The following is a 13,211-nucleotide window of genomic DNA, read 5'->3' as shown; positions in this document are numbered from 1 at the left end:
CTGCATAGGGCCCTTTTTTTCAACGACGGCGAGCTGTACAATCGAAACGATAACGATAAACTTAACGAATGTACCATGGTTGTTTCAGCCCTGGTACAAAAGTAAATAAACAAAGTGAAAAGTTCGCAAATCAAACAGCGAAAAACTTGGTAAAAAAAATTGCGAAAAATGTGAAAATTTTCTTTTAGATAGTTTAAGTGACTTGCAGCGTGCTGTGCATCATACACTTGCTGAAATAAGACGCAAGACCTTTTATGTGCCTAGGCTATGGAACATAAAGATGACTCTGACGAGGGTAAGTAAAAGTCAATAAACTTGCATCGCCACAGGGTGGCTATCAACGCTATAAATGTCAAATAGGCGCGAAAACTATAATTTTAAATATAAATAAATGAAAATTTGATACACAGAGTGACAAATTTGCCAGATTTGGTTCCAGAATTCTCACTCGAGCTCTGCAATCGGATTGATACTTGATCCACGCACATACATATACATATGCGTAGTTGCATATGTATGTTTGTTTACATTGAGCAAAGTAAACAAATAAATGCACACCTGTCCACCTGTCTACCTAACCATGACCCATACCCAATGTGCAACAGTTGTTTGTGGGATTTGTGTGTCTTGCGCACTGTGTGCAACGACTTCAATGAATGAAATGTTGGCTGAACCGGACACCAGACGACGAGTCGCGACGTTGACGACAAATGAATCGATTTTCCAAGGCGACTGACAAGCCAATCGTTGGCTCAGTTACAGTTTGAACAGCTCCACGCACGGTCGCTCGATGGCTTAAGCATATAATTTATTATTTTATTCCTTTTGAAAGCTGGAGTCAGGTTATATAAGAATGTCTTGGAAGTTTATCGAAGGCCCTAAGCCTGGCACCGAAACAGCTTTGGATGCCTGCGACTATTTTGTCGATGAGGTCATTGAGAATTCAGGTGGAATGGGTGCGGCACATACCATGCAAAGCCATCGACCATATGGAGCCTTAATTATTCAATTTCCTTTGTGTCTTACAGATGCGCGCGAGGAGGTGCGTCAGATAAAGCATGGCGAGCTGCGTGCGGCGGTTAGCGCTGGAGATGAACGCACAGTGCGAGTCCTCCTCGAGGCTCTGGGGAGAGAGCGGCAGATTATTGTAAACGTGGCACCAGCCGGTGCCAATACTCTGCTTTATATGTAAGTTAAAATTGCAAGACATTACGATGAAAGTTATGTAAGGCAAGCGTGAACTATCAATCAACTACGCACGTGGAAGCCCCAGAATGGATTATATTTTACAGCGTGGCCTCTAATAATTCTCCCCACTACTTGCAGTGCCAGTCAATCAGGCTTTGAGAGCATCACACAACGATTGATTGACGCTGGTGCGGATGGACGGTCCCACGCGGTGACTAAGTATTCGCCTCTTTATGCAGCCGTGCACAATGGTCATTATGGCATAGCGAAGCTAATGCTGGAACGCTTTCCGGAGCTGATACAACAGGCAACTGTGGAGCGCTGGCTACCCTTGCATGCGGCCTGCATCAATGGGCATATCAAGATGCTGGAACTGATAATAAACTTCCCATATCCCGACTACCTCTATCAAACATATCGTGATGAAGAGGGGCAATGGGAGTGGCGCCTGCCCTTCGATGCGAATGCTCAAGATGTGACTGGGCAAACCAGTCTCTACATAGCCAGCTTGCTGGGAAACAAGCAATTGCTGAATGTGCTGCTCAAGTGGCAAATACGTTGTCGGCGTACCTTGAGTGACGATTCAGCCAGCTCGACAACGGGTCAGAGTACGCCCATAACACCGACGCGCAAGCGTATCTCGTTTGGAATACAGGCAATCATGTCTAAGCTGCATATTTCCGGCGAGGGCGAGACGCTCGAAGCTCAACCCACTCAGGAACAGGAGTCGCTGAGATGTCCACTCCATATCAATTTGCTGTGTGGGGCGGCACGTGAAACAGCGCTTCTAGCAGCAGTTCGCGGAGGGCACTTAGATGTGGCGCAAGCGTTGCTGCAACATGGCGCTAATCCAAACATTGTAGCAAAGCCCGTAGAGGATCACAATGATCCAAAGTGCAGCGAAGAGATCTATGGCCTAAGCAACATGCCCATCACCGAGGCATGCAAGCAACGCTCTCTGGCCATGCTGGATCTGTTACTAAAGTTCGGTGCACGCGATGATAATGGCACGGCGATAAGTGTGGCCATTGCCAGCGAGGATGAGGCGTTACTGAGTCGCTTGTTGGCTCGTCGCGTGCATCCTGACTCGGACTATAAGATTAATAAAAAAGGACTGCCCACACCAGTAGAAGTAAATGTGTTTCAACCCTCCGCCAGCAATATTTCGTATAGCGCCATGTTTCCTAACGTTCCTACGATCATTGACTGGCATAGCGTGAATATGAATGTGCAACTGCCCTTTGTGCGGATTGGCTGGCTGGTAAGTGGGGTGCTCCAATTGAATCCCAAGCTTAGTTCGCACCCCAGGCTGAACGAGGTAGCGCTAACAGCCATCACTCGAATTGATTTCTCACATAATATTTTAACCAGCATTCCGCCGGAGCTGTTTAACCTAGTTAGTCTCAAGTGAGTGTTTAATTGTAAACTGTTAAAGGAATTTAATTAACGATTTATATCATTTAGATATCTGAACATTGCGCAGAATAAGATCGCAGAGCTACCGGAACCCCTAGGCAAGGCGTACAACTGTCCCGTATTGGATGAGCTCTTTCTGCAGGATAATCAACTGACTACTCTCCCGGCAGCAATTTTCCAGTTGCCCGCTTTGACCATTTTGGATATTTCCAACAACAAGCTGCAGCAGTTGCCCTTCGACATGTGGCGTGCGCCCAAGCTGCGCGAGCTAAATGTAGCCTTCAATTTACTTCGCGAGCTACCCGTACCGCCAATGCAAACTAGCGGATCCCTGCTGAGCTTAGATAAGCTTCAGCTGCTGCAATCGTGCGATGAGGCGTCCTCCACTAAGCCGCATTCGTTGCTGCTGCAAAAAATCACGCATCGCAATCTCTGGTCTACAGCGCTGGACGTAACAGACAATGACCTGAAGTGGCAGCAGGAACAAGAGCAGGATCAGGAGCAGGCACAGGCCTTTGCAGATGGCAAAGTTCCACATGGTGTCTCACAGCTAAGCAGCCTAAACATTGCCAACAATTTGTTTACCAGCATTCCCGCTGCGTTGCCTTGTTTGGCGGTTAATTTGACCAGGCTGAACATGTCCTATAACAGTCTTCGCTCCATGGGTCATGTAACCAGCTACCCGGCCACATTGAAGCAGCTGGATTTGAGTCACAATGAAATTTCTTGTTGGCCCAGCTTGCCGCGTATTACGGAGTCCGATCCGCATCTGCTATGCTATAGTCATGTACAGCTGCCAGAGAACACAGATGAACCTGTCTATAAGGCTTCTAAGGGCAGCAGCTGTTCCTTCCGAGCTTCTGTACTGAAGAGCGTGTGTCGGCACAGGCGTCATTTACGGCTGGAGGCTCTGCGAACTCTTATTCTGGCAGATAACCTACTGACACGCATCCAACTATCCACAGATGATGCCACGACATTGTTCAATGAGAGCGAGGATGCCGATTGGAGTGTGGTTGGTATCAATAAGTCCAAAGTCATATTTCCCAACCTATCCATGCTGGACATGACCAATAACTGCCTGAAGGAAATACCCGCATCCTTGCACGAGCTGAGTAGCCTCTCTGTCCTGAATATCAGTGGGAATGTCCAGATTACCGATTTGCCACCTCATCTGGGTCTGCTCTCACGACTGTGGAATTTGAATACACGCGGCTGCCTGCTTCAGGAGCCGCTGCGTTCCATGCTCGAGAGCAAAAAGCACAAGACTATGGACATTATTGGTTATCTGAAATCTATCTATGAGGATGCACAGCCGTATGCGCGCATGAAGCTCATGGTGGTGGGGTCCTGTGGCATTGGCAAGACCACGCTTCTGGATCTGCTGCGTCAAGGCATAGGCAATAGTTCGGGTGGGTCCAGCTCGCATCGGTCGCGTGCCAATGAGAATCATTGGGCCAAGCGCATGGGTCACTCGCGCAGCACGTCGCGCTCCCAGCGCCAGGCAAACATCTCAACAGTGGGCGTGGACATTGGCACATGGATATGTGAGAAGCGGAAGCGTGCAACTGGATGTCAAGCGATTGTGTTTCGCACTTGGGACTTTGGTGGCCAGAAGGAATACTATGCGACACATCAATACTTTCTGTCCAAGCGTAGTCTCTATTTGGTGCTCTGGCGCATTAGTGATGGCCACAAGGGCTTAGCAGAGCTGCTGCAATGGCTGGGGAATATTCAGGCACGTGCTCCAAATTCACCAGTGCTCATCGTGGGCACGCATTTTGATGCGGTAGGGGAATCGATCTCTGCACAGCAGGCCGAGCAACTGCAGCAGCTGATACGGGAGAAGTTTATAGCTATACCAGATGCGGAGAAGATTGGACTGCCACGCGTTATTGACTCTATTGAAATTAGCTGCCGGTAGGTCGGAAAGAAACCAAATCATATACAATCTATTATATTAAAACGTCTATTCTACAGCACTCTACACAACATCCATTTGCTGGCCAACATCATCTATGACACGGCCATGCAGTTACGCTCCCCGGGCTCCAAGGAACCGATGCTGCTGCAGAAGATACCCGCCAGCTATATCGCCTTAGAGGATATTGTCAATGTTATCGCTTGTAGTCTACGTGCTGCAGGCCGCGATCCCGTACTGGATGCGGAGCAATATCGATCTATGGTCACCGAGAAAATGCGTCTGCATAACTATAAGAGTTTTCGTGATGCCGCTGAGCTGCAGCAGGCAACAACCTGGTGCCACGACAATGGCATTCTTTTGCATTACGATGATGCGACTCTCAGGGATTACTACTTCCTCGATCCCCAATGGCTATGCGATATGCTGGCGCATGTTGTTACCGTGCGTGAGATCAATCCGTTTGCGCCCACTGGCGTCATGAAACTAGACGATCTGCAGCTGCTCTTCCGAAGTGTGCATGCGCAGAGCAACGGAAATAGAAGGTGAGTCGATTTGCCTACTCATTTAGTTACTGTTATTAACCATTCTTGTGTCGTTTTCCAGCTATATAGTCAGTTTACTGAACAAGTTTGAGGTGGCACTTACTTGGGATTCACGAACGTTATTGATTCCTTCATTGCTGCCGGTGCAGGAGGCAGCTGTGTATAACGAAGGCACAACGGTTAAATTGCTACAGCGTGTGCGTGGTCGAAATGTTGGGTGCTCCGTCTCACAGGAGCTGAATCTCAATAAGCTCATCTATGAGCCGCGTCCCTCGACTTCTTCTGCTTCTATGAGTTGCCAAGGATTGCGTCGTATGTTGCTCATGACTTACTTTCCTTCCGGTTTCTGGTCACGCTTGATTACACGCGTCTTGGCTGATGAGCAAATTATTGAGGCCATACGTGGAGTCTATGTTGTCTCGCAGGATGTAAGTAACCCCAATTATATTTGGCTTAACATATTCTAATGCTTGATGTATATTAGAAATATCTTGACTTTGATTTGCGCGGATCGCTGGAGCAGGATACACAGTGGAACCTATGGCAGACGGGTTTAGCTCTATATTATGGACCCATTTTAATCTTTCGAATTTGGGAAGTACCCTTCCAAAACAACGAGCGAACACAGCCTTTTCGTACAACTAGTAATCGCTTCAAACTCAAGCTGGATGGTATTTGGAGTGATGTGAATCTAAGTTCCTCCAGCATTTTGGAAGTTTTCTTTCCGCTGCATAATGTGAGCATTTATCAAGAACTCGAAGCGGGCAATAGACAGCTACTGGCTGAGCTGCAGCCGCATATGTCGCACGTTGCCAAGCTACTGGCCTTGGTTGTGGATCATATTGATCTGTTGCTAGAGGATTGGTACCCAGCACTGGGTACACGCTTTGTGCATACCTCTGAGGGCCGTTTCCTGATAACACGTCTTGTGCTCTGCCCACGTTGCTTACGCAAGCTGCAGCTGCAGAATGGTGCAGAGCCCGGGGAAAAGGAGCCCAGTCTGCCAAATAGCAGCAGACCTAGTCGTAGCAGTAAACGGGGCACATACTTTCTGCATGGCGTCGGTGATCCTGGAGACGATGGAGCATTAAATGTGTTCTCTGCTTATTTGAATGCAACTGCAAGCCGAGAGAGACGCTCAGCTGACTCGCTGGGTGCTGGATCGGACGCAGACTCGGGTGTAGGACCCGACTCGGCTTTCTCTTCTCGTAACACCTCTATAGATGGTCATCCGACCTATGCATCGCATCATCTGCCGGATAACTCGAACGTCTGCTATGCCTGGATGGTTGAGGAGTGCATATTGTCTGTGTACAATCAGATCAAACTCAGTTGCCCGGTTCATCTGGAACAGTCAATGGCTCAACTGGCGCCGGATGTGATATTTGCAGATATACCCGACAAGCACACGATTGCCACGGAGTGCATCGTCAAAGGCTCGCTGCTGGGACGTGGCGCCTTTGGCTTTGTGTTTAAAGCAAGCTGTAAGTTACGTGGAACTCGGGTTTTCCGGCCGGTAGCAATGAAAATGCTTCAGCCAGTGCAGCCAGGTGCGCGAGCCAAGGAGGTGAGTTCAGACTAAAATTAAATAGTTCAAAGATATTATATCTTGTCTACTTTGCATAGAGTGCTTTGATGGCCTACAAGGTCGCACTGGGCAAATGGGATCGAGATCCGCTGCAGCATTCCTGCAAGGCCTACTGCACAGCCAGGCAGGAGCTAGCCGTTCTACTCACTTTGAAGCATCCGAATATTGTTCCACTGGTTGGAATTTGCATTAAACCCTTGGCTTTAGTGCTGGAACTAGCGCCATTGGGTGGCCTCGATGCTCTGCTGCGCCAGTATAGACGAAGTGGCGCACATATTGGTCCACATACATTCCAAATGTTAGTGCTGCAAGCTGCACGCGCAATCGAGTATCTGCATCGCAGGCGGATTATATATCGGGATCTCAAATCTGAAAATGTGCTCGTCTGGGAGCTGCCCCAGCCTCACACTGAGGATAGTCCACGCAACCAGGTGCACATCAAGATTGCGGATTATGGGATAAGTCGTCAGACAGCGGCTGGTCTGAGTGCCAAGGGTTTCGGCGGCACGGAAGGATTTATGGCGCCCGAGATAATACGATTTAATGGCGAGGAGGAATATACCGAAAAGGTAATTCGTAATAAATAAATGATTTGCATCTCCGCTCACATTTTATTTTCCCTCTAGGTGGACTGCTTTTCCTTTGGAATGTTCATCTATGAGAACATCACCCTGCGCCAACCCTTTGAGGGCCATGAATCCATCAAGGAGTGCATATTGGAGGGCAGTCGTCCGGCTCTAACACATCGTGAGACACAGTTTCCCACTTGTTGTCTAGATCTAATGGTGCTCTGCTGGCACGAGCAGCCGCGTCGACGACCATCAGCTAGTCAGATAGTTTCAATACTGAGGTAACTTTTGTTGACAACTTTTACTTTTGATTATAATCTTACAATCAAGTTCACCTTTTAGTGCACCTGAATGCATCCATTTGCTGGATGTGGTAGCTTTGCCGCATAACGACAAGATTGTCTGCGGCGTATTCCAATTAATATTGACTGGCATTGACGAGGAGCGTTCCGGCCTCGAGCTGTGGCTGCCTGCCTTTGGCTCACACATTGATATACTAGACGTGGCGCCAACTGGCAGTGTGCTGCAGTGCAGCAGCATTAGCTGTGCTCCACAGCCACAAGTGGTACCGCCCAAAACGCCCGAAAACAGCGCAACTTCACGAGCACGCTCCGCACAGCGTATGCCAAAAGTGAATATGCTGTGCTGCTGCCTGGTGGGTGAGGCCATTTGGATGGGCGATGTTTCGGGCAACTTACACGCCTATAGCACATCGAGCTATGCACATCTGTTCTCCTACATGCTTGATCCTGCCATCAAGTCAGCTGTGATAAGTTTAGTGTATATGGAGGGTATCGCGCGAGTCGCAGTGGGCTTGCAAAATGGTCGCGTCTTCCTGGTGGATGCCTGTCGCATGCCCACTAATTGTGCCTTTGCCGAGGGCTCATTTGTACTAACTGAGATCTGTTCCGGATTTGTGCTTCATGCCGCTTGCTCCGTGCTAATCGAAGGGTGAGTATGCTATAAATCTGTGAGAAACTCGAATAATCTTATGGGATCTCTGCAGCGTCTATGAGCTCTGGTGTGGTGAGTTAGCTGGCAAAATCAACGTGTTTCCAGTTAATGAATCTGGGGTGTGTGGTCATCAGGCCTTGTGTCACAGCGATGAGCCGAATCTCATTGAGGACGTTAAAGTGACGCGTCTTTGTAGCAACGAGAGCCACGTCTTCAGTTGCTTATATCCCGGTTGCATGGTGTACCAGTGGGGAGCCGTCTCGAAGCGCATTGAAAACAAATTGGATTGCTCTAAGCTACTGCCTTGCTCTGAGTCTCTTCAGAGCATTGCCATTGATGAGCACGTAAACCTAATCAAATGTCAAATCTCAGCGCTGGCGGCCCACAATACAGAGCTGTACATCGGCACCACCTGGGGTTGTCTCATTGTAGCTGAGTTGCTTACGTTGCGTCCCATTAGCGTATTTCGTCCATATGAGAATGAGGTAAAGAATTTGGTATATATATCTTGTTGGTAATTATGGTTATTTATGTGTAAATCCATTGCAGATCAAGGCTATAATCACCATGCCGAATGCCGGCATTCCACTAATAGCTACGCTCGGACGGCGCTATCGCTCGCTGATTTCACGTTATGTGGACATGGGCGAGTCCACGTCGAATAATTCTAGTTCAGTAGCAAGCACGCCTACGCACGGTGCGGGTAAACCCATGCCCATAGCAGATCTAGATAACCACATACATTGCTTGCTTTGGCGAGCCAAGAACTGGACCTAAGTCCGATCTCAACTATGTACTAGGTACAATATTTATTAATAGATGGCATAATATTCTAAAAAATACTTTAAAATTCATTGAAAAATCTCTCTGTTTCTCATAATATTTTTTGGTGCATAGGCAAATCAACTACGTTTATTGCACAGAACAATTAGTATTAACAGTTAAGCTATATGCAGTTGCTTTAATAGGCATTTGAACTTGGAAAAGTGTTTTTCAAATTATTTCAAGCATTCCATTTAAATTAAAAAAGTTTTTAATAAAGCTAACGATGACCAATTTAATGGTATCATTACTGTCCTATTGAACCCACTGACATAGAAGACTGACGACTGCGTGAGTAAATCGAATCCGAGCTCTTGAGCACGCGTACATAGTTATTGAAGTCAATTAAAAACCGAAACTCTTCCAAGAAGGCCTCCTTGAACGGCACCTGAAATCAAACGAAGTATTTGAATTGAATTCTTGGCTTTAATTATGTTGTGTTAACCTTAAAGTGCCGCGCCTTTTTGACGATGAACAGCACCCAGCTGACAGCCCCATAGAGCAACGCACAACATGAACCCACGAGCAGCACGAAGAAAACGCCTTCCAAATTATCCATGGCCAGAGCTGTAGCCTCTGGTGCTTCTTCCTTGGTGGCGCAAATACCAGAGCCAACTTCATTCCACCATTTGTTTTTCATCTTCTCCAGCACGCCCTGCTCCTGCAGCTGCAGCAGAGCATTATTCAATTTATCACGATGGGGCCAATCTGGAGGACAATAGTTTAAGTGCTTATGTCTAATGATGATATGTTTTATATTACTTTTCCGCATGGCTATGCCATAGCCTTTCTCGTCCAGAGCATCGCCAATTTTCTTCAGATTACATTCACGTTTTGTGTTGTACTCAATGGATGTTGATTCCATGAGAAACGCGTATTGAGTGCTAACTTTAACGCGGTCCACACCCTCCTGATTGGTCTCTGTTAGATACTCGGGATGCTCAGTCATAAATTTATTCATTTTTATGTAGCGTTCATCCTCAGAGTTCTGTCAAAGTATTATTAAGGTAGTTCCTAGTGGCATGAAAAAATTGTATGACTTACCAAGAAGAAATTCCTAGTTGATCCCGTTCGCTTGGCTCCATAGACAACGCCATCTTTGTTATCCGCCAAATCATCCACGCTGTTGATTAAACTTTGTGGTTTTTCAATAGTCAAGAAAGCAGCCAGATTAGCTGTATAGGAGGACACGACAATCAACGTGAAGAACCACCAAAAACTAGCCACAGTGCGTGTGGATAAGGCTCTGTTGAAAAATAAAATGCAATATAATTTTCTGAAATGTTGACTACGACAACTCACTTGGGTCCTATTTCGGAGCCTTGCTGTAGCAGAGCACCAGTTGTAAACCAAATAGAGTTGCCTATTGTAAACTGATTCTCCAACTCTTCTGGCTCTTCAATGCACGGATATGGGTTATCCCATTCACTGGGCGACAGACGGCCAAGTATGAAGAAGCTTAACGAAACGCCCAAAAAGGACAGTCCGAGAAACCACCAAACCTCCTCCGAAAATGGATCCATGAAGGTGAAAAGTTCCGGCTGGGCTTTCTGAGGCTTCAAAAACAGTATAGCGATGCCTAAAATTTAAATATATGTAAATAAGAGGTCGTGATTTCAAGAATATAATCACTTGCCAAGATTCATAAACGGTATACTAAATTCAATGGCCTCCTGACGCTCCGATGTTATAGTCAGATCGGTAACTGCCAAATCGGCGTGCTATGATGAAATGCTGATTTAGATAATAATATTTCACTTGAAGTAAAGATAGCTTACTCCATGCATTATCTCTCTTAGCATGCCCGTGGATTCGTTCGAAGTTTTGTTGTATGAGCCGTAGTCATTGCCTCCATTCTTAAATGTAAAGTTGAATCCAAGTTTGTCAGCCAGTTCCATGATCAGGTCTACACCATATCCTTCATATTGACTGTTGCCCTCAAGCTGCTTGTAGCTCTCCACCAAGCTGGCGTAAGGTTTGTTCTGTTTGAAACAAATTTACTTTCAACTTCAGCTGTGCCCTTTTAGTTTCCTCTCTTACCGGCACTGAAAGCAGTATGATGAAAGTCTTGTTTGCCAGAGAATTATCAATATTATCGAATTGAGAGTTGGTCGCCGCCAAGCGCTCTGGTCTGAAGTCACGCTCCTCGCTCCAAGTGCCCACTTTGACTATTCCGGAGGGCTGTAGCTCAATTACGTCCAAATGATATCCTTTGCGTACGTTGCCCTCAAAGTAAATAGGTCCGGTGAGCAATCGGTCTTTAAGACGCAGCTAATGGATCGTAGAACACTTAGCATAAGTCAAATATTTAATTTGATTCAATTATACTACCGTTCTCATATAGTTCTTGAAAGAGGAACCATCGTCTCGCACACTTTCTGTGCGTTGTGAGCAATTCTGGGAGACCGGTTTAAAGGGCAGATTCTTTAAAGTTTCAGCAAACAATTGCACTGCATCATATGTGAGAGCCATTTCTACGGTAATGGGACAGGAGCCTATAAAGAACTAAATGAGAGTCGGTGCCGTAATATCAAGGTATCTTATTTACCATTCCGAAAGTCATCTTGTGCGCTCGTATAGCCCATTTTCTCCATAAGCTCCTTGACCACCATTTTTTCCGAGGAAAACATTCGAAAACTTGTTATGTTGGCCTCACTGTATTTGTACTCCTCCAAATCGAATGAGTGGAAGTCTAAATTGCCAATGATATAACTGTAGTCCTCATTGATAATGCCAACTTGTTGTGCCTGGGATGGAAAAGGTCACAGATGTATTTATTAAATAGTTTCATATACGATTTGTAGATCCCACTTGATTTAGAAACTCTGGCACTGTATCTGTGGATCCCACAACTACAATCCGATTGTCTTTGGACTTGCGTACGCGCCTTAACACCGGCTTGTAATTCCCATTCAGCTGCATGTCATAGCGTAAAACTGTGACGATTGGCCCATTCATGCCGAAGAGGGAGTTGAGCTCATTCAGAATACTCAGATATTCAGCTACGACGAAACATACATATCAGATTATGGCATAGCATGACAAGAATAGTTAACATACCCGACTCATAAAGAAATATAAAACGCGACCACTCGAATGCAGTGATAAGGCTATAGAGAGCCTTCGATAGGTCAGCAGGATGGGGATGCAAATTAAAGCCCTCGGAATTTTCGCTCATATAAGAGTATATATGGGGTATATCCATGGCATCGCATATGGACATCAGGTGCAAGGCTGTGTGTCGTGACGAAGGTCCAAAGACACCTGCTATACCCGTCTGCAGAGAGCGTTTGAATCAAATTGTTTATATTTATTCAAACAACAACAAAGATTAAGACCCACCTCCAGCATGCGACACAGCTTACCGTAACTGTGGTAAGCATCGCCGTAGTTCACCTCCGCTTTTAGGGATGTCATAGCTAGGCCCAGCTCTTCATTAGCTACATCGATTGCATGATCAAATACAATATTCATTTCATCCGTATTTTGATCAGTGAGCAAACCTGACAATTGAAAATTAAATGTTATTTAAGCAAATGTAAAATCATTCAAGAGGGGTAAGAGGCATTTCTGCAAGCTACATAGAACTACAAATATTTTGTTGTTAATTTTTTGGGTAGCTCCTAGTCGGGCATACTCGAACAGAGAGAGCGATCTTATAGAATTTGTAATCATATTAATAAAACGCAAGGTTTGCCGGTTTGTTTATAAACAAAAACTTGAACTTAATGCAGTCTATATTCAGATATTCAGAGTACATTTAGACGCTGCCACGATTTCTTGCAAAACAAAATAAACAAATACTTAAAAGCATTTTATGAGCTTTCGGCGTTGATGGAACGAACAGCATGTTCTCTTAACGAGACATTAAAAATAAATCAGGCGAACGGCGACCGCAATTTTCATTGCTAGAAAAACTTACCAATCGGAATGCTGGCCGCGTTTTGGAAGCTATCATATCCGCCATAATGATCGTATTGGGCATTAAGAATCGGAATTCTTGATGTGATTATTGAAAAATATATTAAAATATTAATCATAAACATTGTTTATGGATGAAATAACTAAGCTTTTTACTCTATATACATAATACAATATTGGGCAGAGAAATATACTACAGCTTTAGACTTTATGTTCTGCACGCAGTGAGCGAAAGTTGACGACTGAATGAGCATTTCCAAAATATGCATTTGGAAAACGTTTTGAGT

The 13,211-nt window shown here is 45.7% G+C and overlaps 2 protein-coding genes across 4 annotated transcripts; one reads left to right on the top strand and one right to left on the bottom strand.

The window, feature by feature from the left end:
- Window positions 1-115: 115 nt before the first annotated feature.
- Lrrk (Leucine-rich repeat kinase) lies at window positions 116-9,992 on the top strand. Of its 3 annotated transcripts, none has more exons than XM_018113030.2 (12): window positions 116-295; window positions 1,029-1,188; window positions 1,327-2,595; window positions 2,653-4,524; window positions 4,585-5,070; window positions 5,132-5,498; window positions 5,555-6,637; window positions 6,697-7,227; window positions 7,285-7,508; window positions 7,570-8,178; window positions 8,234-8,666; window positions 8,731-9,992. In XM_018113030.2, the coding sequence occupies exons 1-12, from the start codon at window positions 268-270 to the stop codon at window positions 8,956-8,958; spliced, it is 7,290 nt and encodes a 2,429-aa protein (XP_017968519.1). In that variant the 5' UTR covers window positions 116-267; the 3' UTR covers window positions 8,959-9,992. The 3 variants fall into 3 exon arrangements, with proteins under 3 accessions (XP_017968519.1, XP_089112839.1, XP_017968518.1); XM_089256713.1 differs by lacking the exon at window positions 116-295 and adding an exon at window positions 670-947; XM_018113029.3 differs by lacking the exon at window positions 116-295 and adding an exon at window positions 671-956.
- GluRIIE (Glutamate receptor IIE) lies at window positions 9,062-13,182 on the bottom strand. Its single transcript, XM_018098225.3, has 14 exons — window positions 12,926-13,182; window positions 12,346-12,506; window positions 12,064-12,280; window positions 11,815-12,005; window positions 11,552-11,750; window positions 11,335-11,498; window positions 11,044-11,274; window positions 10,782-10,985; window positions 10,640-10,724; window positions 10,306-10,582; window positions 10,048-10,249; window positions 9,766-9,991; window positions 9,449-9,711; window positions 9,062-9,391 (listed from the first exon to the last, which is right to left on the bottom strand). Exons 1-14 carry the CDS (start codon window positions 13,047-13,049, stop codon window positions 9,251-9,253), a joined length of 2,685 nt encoding a protein of 894 aa, XP_017953714.2. The 5' UTR covers window positions 13,050-13,182; the 3' UTR covers window positions 9,062-9,250.
- Between the last annotated feature and the right edge of the window lie 29 nt (window positions 13,183-13,211).

Source organism: Drosophila navojoa, chromosome 2 (assembly GCF_054131105.1).
Source record: "Drosophila navojoa isolate 15081-1374.11 chromosome 2, UAZ_NAV_1.0, whole genome shotgun sequence".
NCBI classification, from domain to species: domain Eukaryota; kingdom Metazoa; phylum Arthropoda; class Insecta; order Diptera; family Drosophilidae; genus Drosophila; species Drosophila navojoa.
The sequence above is the reverse complement of the archived record's forward strand: the minus strand, read 5'-3'. Positions and strand labels throughout refer to the sequence as shown.

Bases quoted from the DNA above. Each gene is read 5' to 3' on its own strand.
- Lrrk (XM_018113029.3), top strand. From the start codon at position 854: ATGTCTTGGAAGTTTATCGAAGGCCCTAAGCCTGGCACCGAAACAGCT. The intron at 5,071-5,131 runs GTGAGTCGATTT...GTCGTTTTCCAG, and splicing joins CAGAGCAACGGAAATAGAAG to CTATATAGTCAGTTTACTGA. The intron at 8,179-8,233 runs GTGAGTATGCTA...GGATCTCTGCAG, and splicing joins TGCTCCGTGCTAATCGAAGG to CGTCTATGAGCTCTGGTGTG.
- GluRIIE (XM_018098225.3), bottom strand. From the start codon at position 13,049: ATGTTTATGATTAATATTTTAATATATTTTTCAATAATCACATCAAGA. The intron at 11,751-11,814 runs GTGGGATCTACA...TTTCCATCCCAG, and splicing joins TGCCAGAGTTTCTAAATCAA to GCACAACAAGTTGGCATTAT. The intron at 9,392-9,448 runs GTTAACACAACA...GTTTGATTTCAG, and splicing joins AAAAGGCGCGGCACTTTAAG to GTGCCGTTCAAGGAGGCCTT.